This window comes from Ceratotherium simum, chromosome 13, assembly GCF_057802395.1.
Source record: "Ceratotherium simum simum isolate JZ-2026a chromosome 13, ASM5780239v1, whole genome shotgun sequence".
Taxonomy (NCBI): domain Eukaryota; kingdom Metazoa; phylum Chordata; class Mammalia; order Perissodactyla; family Rhinocerotidae; genus Ceratotherium; species Ceratotherium simum.
In genome coordinates this window covers 34,336,312-34,348,220 of record NC_141912.1, presented here as the reverse complement: position 1 = coordinate 34,348,220, position 11,909 = coordinate 34,336,312, and the positions used below count along the sequence as shown (strand labels likewise).

At 45.5% G+C, this 11,909-nt stretch overlaps 1 protein-coding gene across 1 annotated transcript; it reads left to right on the top strand.

Annotated features, from left to right (window-relative positions):
• The first annotated feature begins 3,335 nt into the window (after window positions 1-3,335).
• Window positions 3,336-11,300, top strand: LOC101405322 (HLA class II histocompatibility antigen, DQ beta 1 chain-like). The gene is given in 7 exon segments (XM_087438417.1): window positions 3,336-3,516; window positions 4,983-5,140; window positions 5,142-5,253; window positions 8,499-8,780; window positions 9,296-9,406; window positions 9,876-9,899; window positions 10,511-11,300. Coding segments are annotated over 7 exon segments (810 nt in total). The 5' UTR covers window positions 3,336-3,407; the 3' UTR covers window positions 10,525-11,300.
• Window positions 11,301-11,909: the final 609 nt, after the last annotated feature.

Below are 11,909 nucleotides of genomic sequence, written 5' to 3'. Positions count from 1 at the left end.
CCACATAGCTCACAGAGCTGCGTTCACTTTCTTCTTCTTTCATCAGTTTGTATTAAGAGTCTGTGTCTTGCACCCAAGTTTCCGCATTTGTGAGCCCACTGAGAGGAGGACCAGGTTCTGAGATCTGAAATTATAGGTAAAATGGCAGCTCTGCGCAGGGCTAGTCGTGTCACTTCAGAGAGGGAAAATACAGTGGATTCATGATCGAATACATCTAATGTGCTCTGCCCATTCTTTCTCTCCATAATGATCAGGTAAGAGGTAGTGACTTGAAACCATGATGAGTCCGTCATCTGAATAGAGATGAGAAATAACAGGAAGACTTTTCTGTCTTTGTTAATGATGTTATAAAAAAAATGAACTCACTATTATATTAAAAACTAATGCATATGTAACTCACCATAGATTGCAGAGGACTTTTACAAATTATACCTGCGTTCCTGACAGTGGTCCTATGAGGTGTGTATTCTTTCTACAGATGAGACAAAACTCTTTCAGAGCTGAAATGGCTTATCCATGGTCACTCTGCTACTAATTTGCCTCTTTCTTCAGATTCTCTAAAATAAGATTTTAAAGAGGTAACTTTGTGCAAAGAGAAAGGATCTACATTATATGTGTCATGGAAAATTCATGCAACTGGTTACCTAACGGTTGATATAGAGGACATAGGTAAGTAGTTCACAAAGATTTAGTGAAATTTAGAGATAATTGCTTGACTAATTTTTATTAAAGGAAAGTAATATTTTGGGGGCAGTATTTCTAATTATGTTACTACTGGCATTAAGGAGGCCACAGAACCCTTTGGAATATACAATGTTTCTTGATTCCTGAAATGAATGCAGAATAGGGTCCCGGATGGCCCTTCAGCTGACAAGATGATCATTACGTTCACAGTTAACCCCACTGGCAAGCACAGATCCTAAGGGATGTGGACCAAGGAAGATGATTTCTCCTTGAATTTCCACAAGGAAGAGGTCCACAACTTTTATCTTCTACCATGAGGGGATAGAGGCTGTCCCCTGGGGGGAGTTTCCCTACTGTAACTCTGACGCATATCAATGACTATTTTTTTAATCCCATTGTCTAACCATGTGGGCACACACTTTCCTCATCCTAAATGTCCTGCCTCCATAGAGGCCGGGTGGGGTGATTTAGGTGAGGTGCCGGGAAACAGGATGTTTGAGTTACCTTCCTCTCAGGACAGGCCAGCAGTGGCTGCCCTGAGGAATGCAGCAGGGAAAGGGACAGTGCAGAGAACTCTAGAAAATGTAGAGAATGCTGATTGGGTCCAGGGAAGCAGCTGGCGGAAGTACAAACTAGCCCTTCAGATGAGGTTTTGGCCAATCAGAGAAAGGATTCTAAGCTGACACTTTTGTTGCCAGTTGAAAAGTCTGTGTGAAGAGGCCTCTGAGGCTGGGAAATCCCCAGGTCTGATGCACATCCACTGCACAGCCCCAGAAGAGAAATGAGGGAATTTTCCCCCTTAGGACAGGAGGGAGGGGATGGGCCAGAAGCCTCTGTCTACTCTGACAGAGCCTGAGGTAGGGACTGAGGGAACTATGGCACCCTCTTTGACTATTCTTCCTGGCTCCCCAACCCTATTCCAGGCCTGAGTTTGATGTTCCTCCTTTATGCTTCCATCCCACTGTGGAAACTGTCCTTGTTCTAGACTTACCGTGAACCTGATACACCACTGCTGGTGGAAGCCCAGTGATAAATATTCCAGTCTCAGGTGGAACTATGCACCTCATACAGAATATTGGAATAACTCACTGCCTCCATGTGCCACTAATGGAAACTTCTTGTTGTTGCCTCTTCCCTATTTCTTTTTACCTGGCAAATTCCTTCTATTCTGCTCTGAGATCCTGTCCTCTATTTTAAAAAGAGAACATAAAATAAAAGGAAGACACAGAGGGAGGGAGAGAAGACAGGGGGAGATACTTATTGTCTTGTTTATTAACGTTGCCAGGCACTGTTCTAATTGCTCCATAACCATTTAGTACTGCCTCTAGTCATGGGCAAGAGGAGCCTGATAAATAACACACTTTTTAAAAAAAAAATGGATATTTCTGCCATTCAGGATTTAATGCTTATGATGGCGCAGTCATCTGCTCAACATCTGCTCCCTCATTAACACTATTCAGGCCCTGAAATGCTTCTCTACATCCTTTGCTCTCTGTCCTGGAAACTAAAGGAGACTGTGTCCCAGTGCTGTGAATGCTTGTGGATTGTGCCTTTGCTGACTTCAGATGAACCTGTTTCATGGTTCAGGGAGGATTTAAGCAGCTGAAGAGCTTATAAGGGAAAAGTCAACTTAACTTTTTAAATACTTTCATTCAAAGAGCACAAATGGAGGGCCGGGCCCGTGGCTTAGCGGTTAAGTGTGTGCGCTCTGCTGCTGGCGGCCCGGGTTCGGATCCCGGGCGCGCACTGACACACCGCTTCCCCGGCCATGCTGAGGCTGTGTCCCACATACAGCAACTAGGAGGATGTGCAGCCATGACATACAACCATCTACTGGGGCTTTGGGGGAAAAAATAAATAAATAAATAAATAAATAAAAAACAAAGAGCACAAATGCAATAGATTCTTTTTCATAATGAAGAATCACTTGCCAGCAGGGCTGGGTGTAGATTTTTTTTGCTTGTTTTCCTTCTTCACATATTAACCTAATATTCCTAACAGTTACACATGGTGGCTGAGGAACATTTGGCAATATCGAAGAAGTCATAATACTCTCAAGTTTGTATATATGGAGATCTAGATGTAAGATGTATGAAACACGATCCACATTTTACAAAGGGAAGCCCGAGGAAAAAGAGGTTCGGTAATTTGTTGACTGTCATAAAGCATAGTAGTGGTAGAACTGCAGCTCAAAACCATCTTCTTCTAAGAGCTGTGCTCTTCCCACCAATTAAGGCTCCTCAGAGTGTCTAAGATAATGGAAGTGAACATCTGTGTGACAATAATTTTCTTTCCCCTGAAATACGATCCTCACTTATTTTCCCCTACTAAAAATGCCAAGTAAAAGAACAATAGGTTGTAACTAAATATCACAACGATGTTGACTCTTGAATCATTTTTCTTTTGGTTCTTTAAACCCCTAAGGAATTCAATCTTCAGAGATCTTCTATAACTGAGAGCAAATCTTCACCTCAAACATTCCTCCTGTGCGATTTGATGAAGACACAGTGCCAGGCAGTGGACTGAGAACCTTCATAAGACATGTTTGCCCAGAGACAGATGAGGTACTTCAGCTCCAGTGCTGATTGGTTCCTTTCCTAGGGATTCTCCAATCCTACTGTGCATGGAAGCTTTGACAGGTTTTTATTCTCTGAAGTGGGTACGTTAGAGCCACCAGGTGTGAGCTGTGTTGACTACCATTATTTATTCCTCGGTTCTCAATTATGTCTGGGAAGATGACTTTGCAGATCCCCAGGGGCCTTTGGACAGCAGCTGTGATGGTGATGCTGGTGGCGCTGAGCACCCCAGTGGCCAAGGGCAGAGACTCTCCACGTAAGTGCAGGGCAGCTGCTCTCCAGAGCCACTACCCTGGGGAACAGGCTCTGAAGGACCCGTGGGTGTGGGGCAGTCTATGATCCCAGAATATAGTCTCTTATCACACTTTCCCTCTCTTTGGAAAAGAGCTATGTTCCATTCTTTTTCCGCCTTTTAATGACAAGGGGAGGACAATCCCCATCCCATGCCTCAAGCCTGGGGATGTTCTAATGATGAGGAGGAGACAAAGTGTGCATCTACCATCAGTGCCAGGACAAAGTGAGCATTGGGTTATTTTTGAAGATATGAATTTCTCCAAGGAAAACAGCAGGATTTGACATTTCAGGGTCCCCCAAGACCTTCTCTGGACTAAATACTATAGGATTCTGGGTTGGAGAAATGTGGGGCAGCAGTGGTCTCTGTGGTCTCAGTAACTGAGGAAAAGGACTCTACATCCTGACTCTGGGTGGACGGCTGGTGGAGTCAAACTCTTGGTATTTGAGTGAAGCTGACTGGGTGACCACAGCCAGGGAGTCTTCAAGTTTTACTGATTTGTGGTGGAATAATAACTTGAGTGGGATTCAGAGATTTGAGTTGACAGTGGACTAAATTTAGGAGAAAGAAGACTGTAAAGAAGGGAAATAATACATATTGAGAAAGCATTCATTTCAGACACAGGATTAGTATCTTTATATAAATTCTTTCTCAATCTTCCTAACACCTCATGTGTAGGTATTATGACTGTTACACAATTACACTTATGATATAGATACTCTGTTAAGTAACCTGCCCAAGCTGGTAAGTGGCACAGTTTAATTCGAAACTAATTTATCTAATCTGAAAGCCATGAATAAAATGTTCCTTTCTAGGACTCAGGAGGTGTCCATCCCTTCTAACCACACAGGAGTGAGCAAACCTCACGCTGCGGTGGGGTGGGGGTGGCAGAAACTCAGAGTAAATCCAGACATGAGAAGGGAGGCACTTTGCAGTGGACCAAGAGAATATGCTTGTCAGGATGACGACAAGCTTAATTCTCCACCTTTCTCGTCATTCCCTTGAACTCTTGTGCTTATGTGGATACTTGTTTGTCTCTGAGGTTCCCAGGAGTTCCGTGGAAAATGGGATTTCATGTGAAAACCTCCTGATTCCTCTAAGTACAGGATTCGATGTAAAATCACCCCGACTGCCCTCTTCACTCAGTTCACAGGCCCCAGGGCTTGCCCTTAGAGACATAGTTCTCCCTTCTTTATATGAAGGCACTTCTGGAAGCCCTCAGAAGGGGGCAGGCCTGGGGAAGAACTGCCTGAGGATCCCGGGTTCAGAGCCAGAGGTGCAAGGCCGGATTGAGCAGGAACTTGAGTTCGCCGCCTGGTTTTAGGTTTATCGCAGTAACTGGGGGAGACCTAGAACGTCGGCCGCGCGCAGCGGCTGCTGCGTTGGGCTGTGGGGCTGCGGCCTGACTGACGGGCGGTGATTCTCCGCAGAGGATTTCGTGCACCAGTTTAAGGGCCTGTGCTACTTCACCAACGGGACGGAGCGGGTGCGGCTCGTGACCAGATTCATCTATAACCAGGAGGAGTACGCGCGCTTCGACAGCGACGTGGGGGAGTACCGGGCGGTGGCCGAGCTGGGGCGGCCGGAGCGCCGAGTACTGGAACGGGCAGAAGGACGTCTTGGAGCGGACGCGGGCCGAGGTGGACACGGTGTGCAGACACAACTACGAGTTGGAGGTCCACACAAGCTTGCAGCGCCGAGGTGAGCGCCGGCCGCCGCCCTCCGCGGGGCTCACCCCCGGCCCGGCCGAGTCTCCGCGCGGGGAGGGGCGGAGGAGGGGCGGGGGAGGCGTCCTCTGGGGCCGGAGCCCCGGGCCCACGGAGGGGACAGGGAGGCGGGGCGCGTCCTGCGGCGGAGGGGCAGGGGCCGAGGGCAGATGGGGGACGGACGTGCGGAGCCCTGGAACATTCCCTCCAGAGGCGGACCAGGCCTCCCAGTGTGGCCCCGCTCTTTCTGCTCTTCTTTCCGCTGATTCGTGCCCGAGGTGTGTTTGCTTCCTTCTTCCTCACCTTTGCCTAAGCAGCGCCCGGTGCCCAGAGTCCCCTCCCTCCGCCCCGCCCGCGGTCCTGCCATGAGCTGTCCCAGCAAAGCCCTTGTTCAGAGCTCGCGGGGCTGCGAAGCTTAGGGGGCTTGGCCTAGTGGCATTAGGGCTGCTCCGCAGCTGCGCCAGGGCACGTTGCACTCGTGGTAATATAGTAGAGTCGTGACATATTATATTTTGACTTTTTGGTTTCAAATTATTATTCATCTTAATTCTGTTTTCTTAAATGGCTATCGCTAGTCCTGGACCTCCTTCAGGGGAGGGACTGCCTTAGTTATCGTCGTATGCCTAGTACCTGACACATTGACTGGCACAGTGTGAGGTCAGTAAACCTTTGTGAAATTAATGAATGCATGTACTCAACTGCCCATCTATTTTGGGTCAAAAGAAAACAGAAGGGTTAGTAGAGTCTTAAAAACTGACTTTATTCTTTACTATTTTGCTTAATGCTTTAAAGTAAATGCTTGTTGACTTGTATCTTAATAATTTAGAATTTGTGAATGCAAAGTCTGAAGAAAAAAAGTGTTTGCTAAAAATAAAAACAACACTTGAATGGTGTTGTAGGGCAGAATTTTAATTTCTCAGAAAAGCTCAATAAATGGAGCAATAGAAAGAGCTGAACTTTTGGAGTAAATAATTAATGCTGTTAAATGATTGAATAAAAATTGTTTCAGGTTTCTTTGGGCCTAGACCCTGCCTGTCCTCCCTCCGCTTGCCCCCTCCCCCATCACTACCATCCACTTCAGGGGTAGACATTTTGAAAATTAATGATATCCATTTAATGAGCACGTATTTCTAGACAATTACCTTACCAAACACCGTCTATATTATGCCATTTAATTTCACAACTACCTTGTGTGTGTGTTAGGGATTAGCATCACCACTTTAATATGCGTATATTGGTACCTGATAAACACTTTAATTAGCCCACAGTTGTTCACCAGATCCTGAAGCTTCCCCAAAATACACAACAGTCATTATGTTCTTTACTACGTGTATATAGAGTCTAATGGAAACAAAGCCTCCTTAAAGCCAGAATGACCAGAAGCAACAACGTGAGTCTGTTCTTGCCTGTTTTCAATGTTGGTGGGACAGAATGATACTTTCAGGGGATTGAAAACTCACTGATTAATCCCTAGTATCACCCCAATGTTATCTATTATGTTCACATAACTTTTAGCTGACTTGACGCTCTCTTGCCTTCTGACCCATGTCCTAATGCCACCAAGTCCTTATATTTTTGCTACTTCAGTTCTTTTTCATAAAAATTATTCTAACATTTTTCTCTTGAATTTGTGCCCTCTGTTTTTACTCCCAATCTATTTAAGATGAACAGATTTTGTAAGTCCACATAGCTGACCGTGATTTCAGTCAGACTATAGGAAGGAGAGCCCGAACAAGAGTTAAAGTCCAAACTGAAAACATGATTCCTTCCAGATGATGGCTCAGGGGTGCCATTTAATCAGGATGCAGAGACTGCCTGCTGACCTCAGCAAGTCCCAGTTATACTTATATGTTCACGTAACATTCTCATTAACCCAGGCGAACATCTGCAAGAATCTCAGAATATTTTCTACAGAGATCGTACATAATAATAATATCTGATTTCAGAACAAGCAAGTAATTCTTAATAGCAAGGGGATGGAGTAGGGTAGGCAGCTAGTAATTAAACTCAAAGATTAAAAGAAAATTAGGGGAAAAAAATGAGAGACCATAATGTATTATCAAATAAATAAAACAAAATATTTACTATAGTTTCATGCTAAGAGAATAAGGGAGATGCAATAAAATGGCTAGAGAGGTAAAGGAAAAGATGTGTAAAATAGGGAGGGAGAGGTGTGTTGTATTTGACCATGAGTAGCAATCTGAGTAAATAAAGGAATCTAAGAGGCATGGGCAAATGTGATGTTTATCAGGGCTATTTGTTTTCAAGGTTCCCTTTCTTTTCCTTCAAAAATTACAAACTTTTGAAATAACGTTCATTTTTTTCTGTCTCTGTTACTCGATTGCAAGTTCTGTAAGGGCAGAGCCCGTGGTCTCTTGTTTATCTTTGGATTCCCAGTGCTTGTCAATTTTATGTTTGTTGAATGAATGAATCACCAAATGAATAAAATATAGGGGGCATATATGATACAGAGATGGAAGTTCATGTATTTAATAATACACATTTGTGGGGAGTTCACCATAGAATTGCACTTGAGCAAAGGTTAGGCTAAAAGCTGAGAGAGATGCTTTGTTGACTGGCAACTTGTAAGAAGTGCTCTTGCTCTTAAATTTTGTTAGTATTACAGGCTGAGAATTATGGTATATAGCCTGTTTGAGAAGCACTGCTTTGTAGGAAGGATGTGATGGTCACTGTTGTCCTACTTTGTTGGACATAGAAATGTCTATACATTCTTAATTCTCAGTCCATGTTACTATTTGTGGGGCCATGATTAGTGTTGATGGTCTCAGGGAGAGAGTCAAAGCTACTGGACTTTCTCTACTGTGGGAGCACTGGGACTAACAGAAAACAGTGTCACTGTCCTAGTATGAGTCACTAGAGCTAATCCTGATGGTCACCTTCAACAGGTGTGGGGGAAAGAAGTCCAGGTTTATTATTTTTACTTTTTAAATTTATGAATAGTGGCCTGTATAACATAGCAATTTATAATTTTAAAGTCCTTAATTTTTATCAATTAGTATCAACAGAGTAACTCCAATATGATGATTACTATTATATTTTGAGACTTTGAAAAGTAAACTGACTAATGTGTTTATTCAGGCTAATAAAGTGGCCAAGCTCAGATCCTAATACAAGACTTGGAGTCCAGGAGTTTTTCAACTCTGGTACTGAGGAGGACTCTTCCCTGTGGGGTCACTTGCTGTATGGTCTCACATCTCACTGTGTCTTTTCCTCCCTCAGTGGAACCTACAGTGACCGTCTCTCCATCCAGGACAGAGGCTCTAAACCACCACAATCTGCTGGTCTGCTCGGTGACAGATTTCTATCCAGGCCAGATCAAAGTTCGGTGGTTCCGGAATGACCAGGAGGAGACAGCTGGCGTCGTGTCCACCCCCCTTATTAGGAACAGGGACTGGACCTTCCAGATCCTCGTGATGCTGGAAATGACTCCCCAGCAAGGAGATGTCTACACCTGCCACATGGAACACCTCAGCCTCCAGAGCCCAGTCACAGTGGAGTGGCGTAAGGGGCAGTTTGTTTCCTTTCACCATGAGCCCCACAAGACAGAGGGCAGACAGTGCTCCCTCTGGCCCATCCCATCTCATCCCTTATCCCCATTGTCACCACTGAGCTGGGAATCACGGGAGACTAGAGCACCTGTTCTCCACAGCAGGAGCATCAGAAGAAACCTGATCTCATTGCCTTTCCAGATACTAGGGAGGTCATTTAACACACCATGGCCCCAGAACCCAGCCCTGATAGCTCTGAAGGGTTGACTGTTATGGCTGGTGACCGGGGTCTTAGGGTCTAAGATTAAGGTTGTGTCCCAAGGAGCAGGGATCTGCTTCCCTGCTTTGTCTCACCCACCAACTGTGTCCAAGGATCTATTGGCTGGCCCGTCCCTCAGGAGTGGCCAGAATGGAGAACTAAGTCCCCCTAGTACCTCCACCTCTGTGCCTCAGACTGGACTTCAGGCTTACCAAAGGGACACTGTGGGGTGGGGGGACACATGCTGATGCTCAGGCTCTGCTCCCCAGGTGCGCAGTCTGAATCTGCCCAGAGCAAGATGCTGAGTGGAATTGGGGGCTTCGTGCTGGGGCTGATCTTCCTCGGGCTGGGGCTTATCATCCGCCATAGGAGCCAGAAGGGTAAGGCACTGTGGGGACCTGGGGAAGATCAGCTGTGACTGAGACACTTTGTTCAGGGAGGCCTCTTCCTCCTGATCCTGAAAGGAAGGAGGCTGGGCTGGTGGTGAGAGGAGACTGAGGAAACCTATAGGGAGACAATGGAATCTGATTTTACTGGTTGAAAGGTAGCCTTACCACAGATGTGACTGGTGGAGTGTATTTTAGGACTTCCTTCCAGTTCGTTATGTCTCACTGACTCATTTCTAAAAGCTTCTTCCATTAAGAGGGTCAGAGTATGGGCTTCCCTTCTTTGTAGAGACAGTTTCATTCATTTGGGGGGATTTTAGCTTAGGTGGTTAAAGCCTTGTGGCCAATGGATACGGAGGAAATAAATTTCCAATGAAGTTGCATAACTCATTTCCCTTTGGGGTGAGTGAGGGACTGGCTGTTGGTGTAATGAGACTTTTCTCTGTATGACTTCCTTTTATAGGACCTCGTGGACCTCCACCCACAGGTACTATTTCTGTTCGGATTCAGTGGAGAGTGTGGGGATGGGTAAAAGGGGAGAAGGGCTGAGGTGAGTGTACCTGGGCACAGTGGTCTCGGTTCATGGCCTGTTTCCTGCTACGGGGATCAAGGTTAGGGGAGAACTTTGCCCAGTTTGTGTAAGAAGCTCCAGAGGTTATTTCCCAGAACCAGGCCATAACTTGGGTGGCATATTTCTGTGAAACTTGGGGCCAGAGCCACATCTTGGGTGTTAGACACCAGGATGTTGCCGGCTTTGTGCCACATGTTGGTGGCTATGGCCAGTGTTCATTTATAAGTGACTGGAAGAGGCTAGTAGTAGTGGAAAGAAGGTGAGTTACCATCTAATTTACTAAAAGAGTGAAATCTTCATATTCCCCAGAAGGATAAGATCTGCTCCCCCACCTCCCACACATCTGCATGGAGCTGAAGGGCCATGTCCTCTTTAGCTGATTTCACCTTTACTTGGATATGAGGGGAGGTGATGATGATATGCCCTGGGTCTTAGCTTTCTCTCTCTGATGCTGCAGGGGCCCCGAGAGGAGGGGAGAGGTGTGTCCCTCAGGGTGCTCTGTGCTGATCACTCTCTCTCTTCTGCAGGGCTTCTGCGCTGACTCCTGAGGATACTTTGACTGGGATTGGTTTCAGTTCTTCTGTAAAGCCTGCTTATCCTTGCTCAGAATTCCCAGCTGCCGGTCAGCCTGTCCCCCTCTGAGATCAGAGTCTTACAGTGACTCTGACAGAGTCACCAGGTCACCGCCAGTGATCCCAACCCTGAGGATCTGACTGTGGCGCTGCTTCCTGCACTGACCCTGGAGCCTCTGCCTGTGTGATGCCAGCTGCATCTACTCAGACCCCAAGGGGTTCTTCTGTTTCCATTCTCCCCCCACAGACTGTCCAAGAGAAGCACCTTGAAACCATTTACCTGACTGTAGATATTTTATCATAATTAAACATGATTATGAGTTATCTGTATCCTGAACCTCCTTAAATGAGCAGAGGTGGAAAACCACTGTGGAATGAAGGAACATATTTTGAGTTGACTCAGCCAACCTGGGAGCAGAAGGAGGGGTTTTTCCTTGAAAGGAGAGTAGAAGCATCTTGGGGTGCCATGTAGGGGTGGGCAGAGGAGATAGAAAATCAATTCAATTGTCACATCCTTCATGGTTCTTTAGTATTGATGTTAATGCAGCGGCCTTAGGATGTGCCGGCCTCTCTTCCAGTTTGTGAGTATTATGTAAGTAAACATGGTGGGATTGTTTATTGACCGATATAGTGATATCTGGTCACTGATGTTTCAAATATATCCTGGTAAGTCACATTGACCCAGGTCAATTTTTATTTTGGGGAAGGTATAACAAGCAATAAAAGTACTATTTCTGGTTTTAAATGATAGGAATCCAGCAGAAATTTATTTTGTTCATGTTACAAGGAATCCTGGGGTCAAACTGATTTGAGAAGTGACTAGATCCAGATATTCAGTGATATCTTTGTCTCTCTGTTCTGTTTCTGTTATATCTCTATCTGTGCACCTTTCTCTCTTTCTCTGTCTCTCTCTGTCCCTGTATTTCTTTCAGTGTGTTTCTCTGCATCTTTGTCTCTGTCTCCCTTGTTGGTATCTTCCACTGTGTTGCTGCCTCTCTCTCTTGTTTTTCTCTGTCTGCACCTTTGTCACTATCTATCTGTATCTCTTTATCTCTCTGTGTTTCTCTTTGCATCTCACTCTATTTCTGCATCTCTCTTTCTCATCACCTCACATTTTATCTCATCTCTGTTTCTGTGTATGTGTGTTGTATGTTTCTAGAGTGTCTACCAGAGTTTTAATCATTTTAGGAAGGATTCTGATTGGACCAGCCTGGGTAACATGCACACCTCTCAAAAACATCATCCTGTACATGGGATGCAGATGACTGGTGCTGTGCTGTGCCCATCACTCTTATTAGGAACAGGGACTGGATTTCCCAGATGCTCATGTTGCTGGAGGTGATTTTCTAGCATG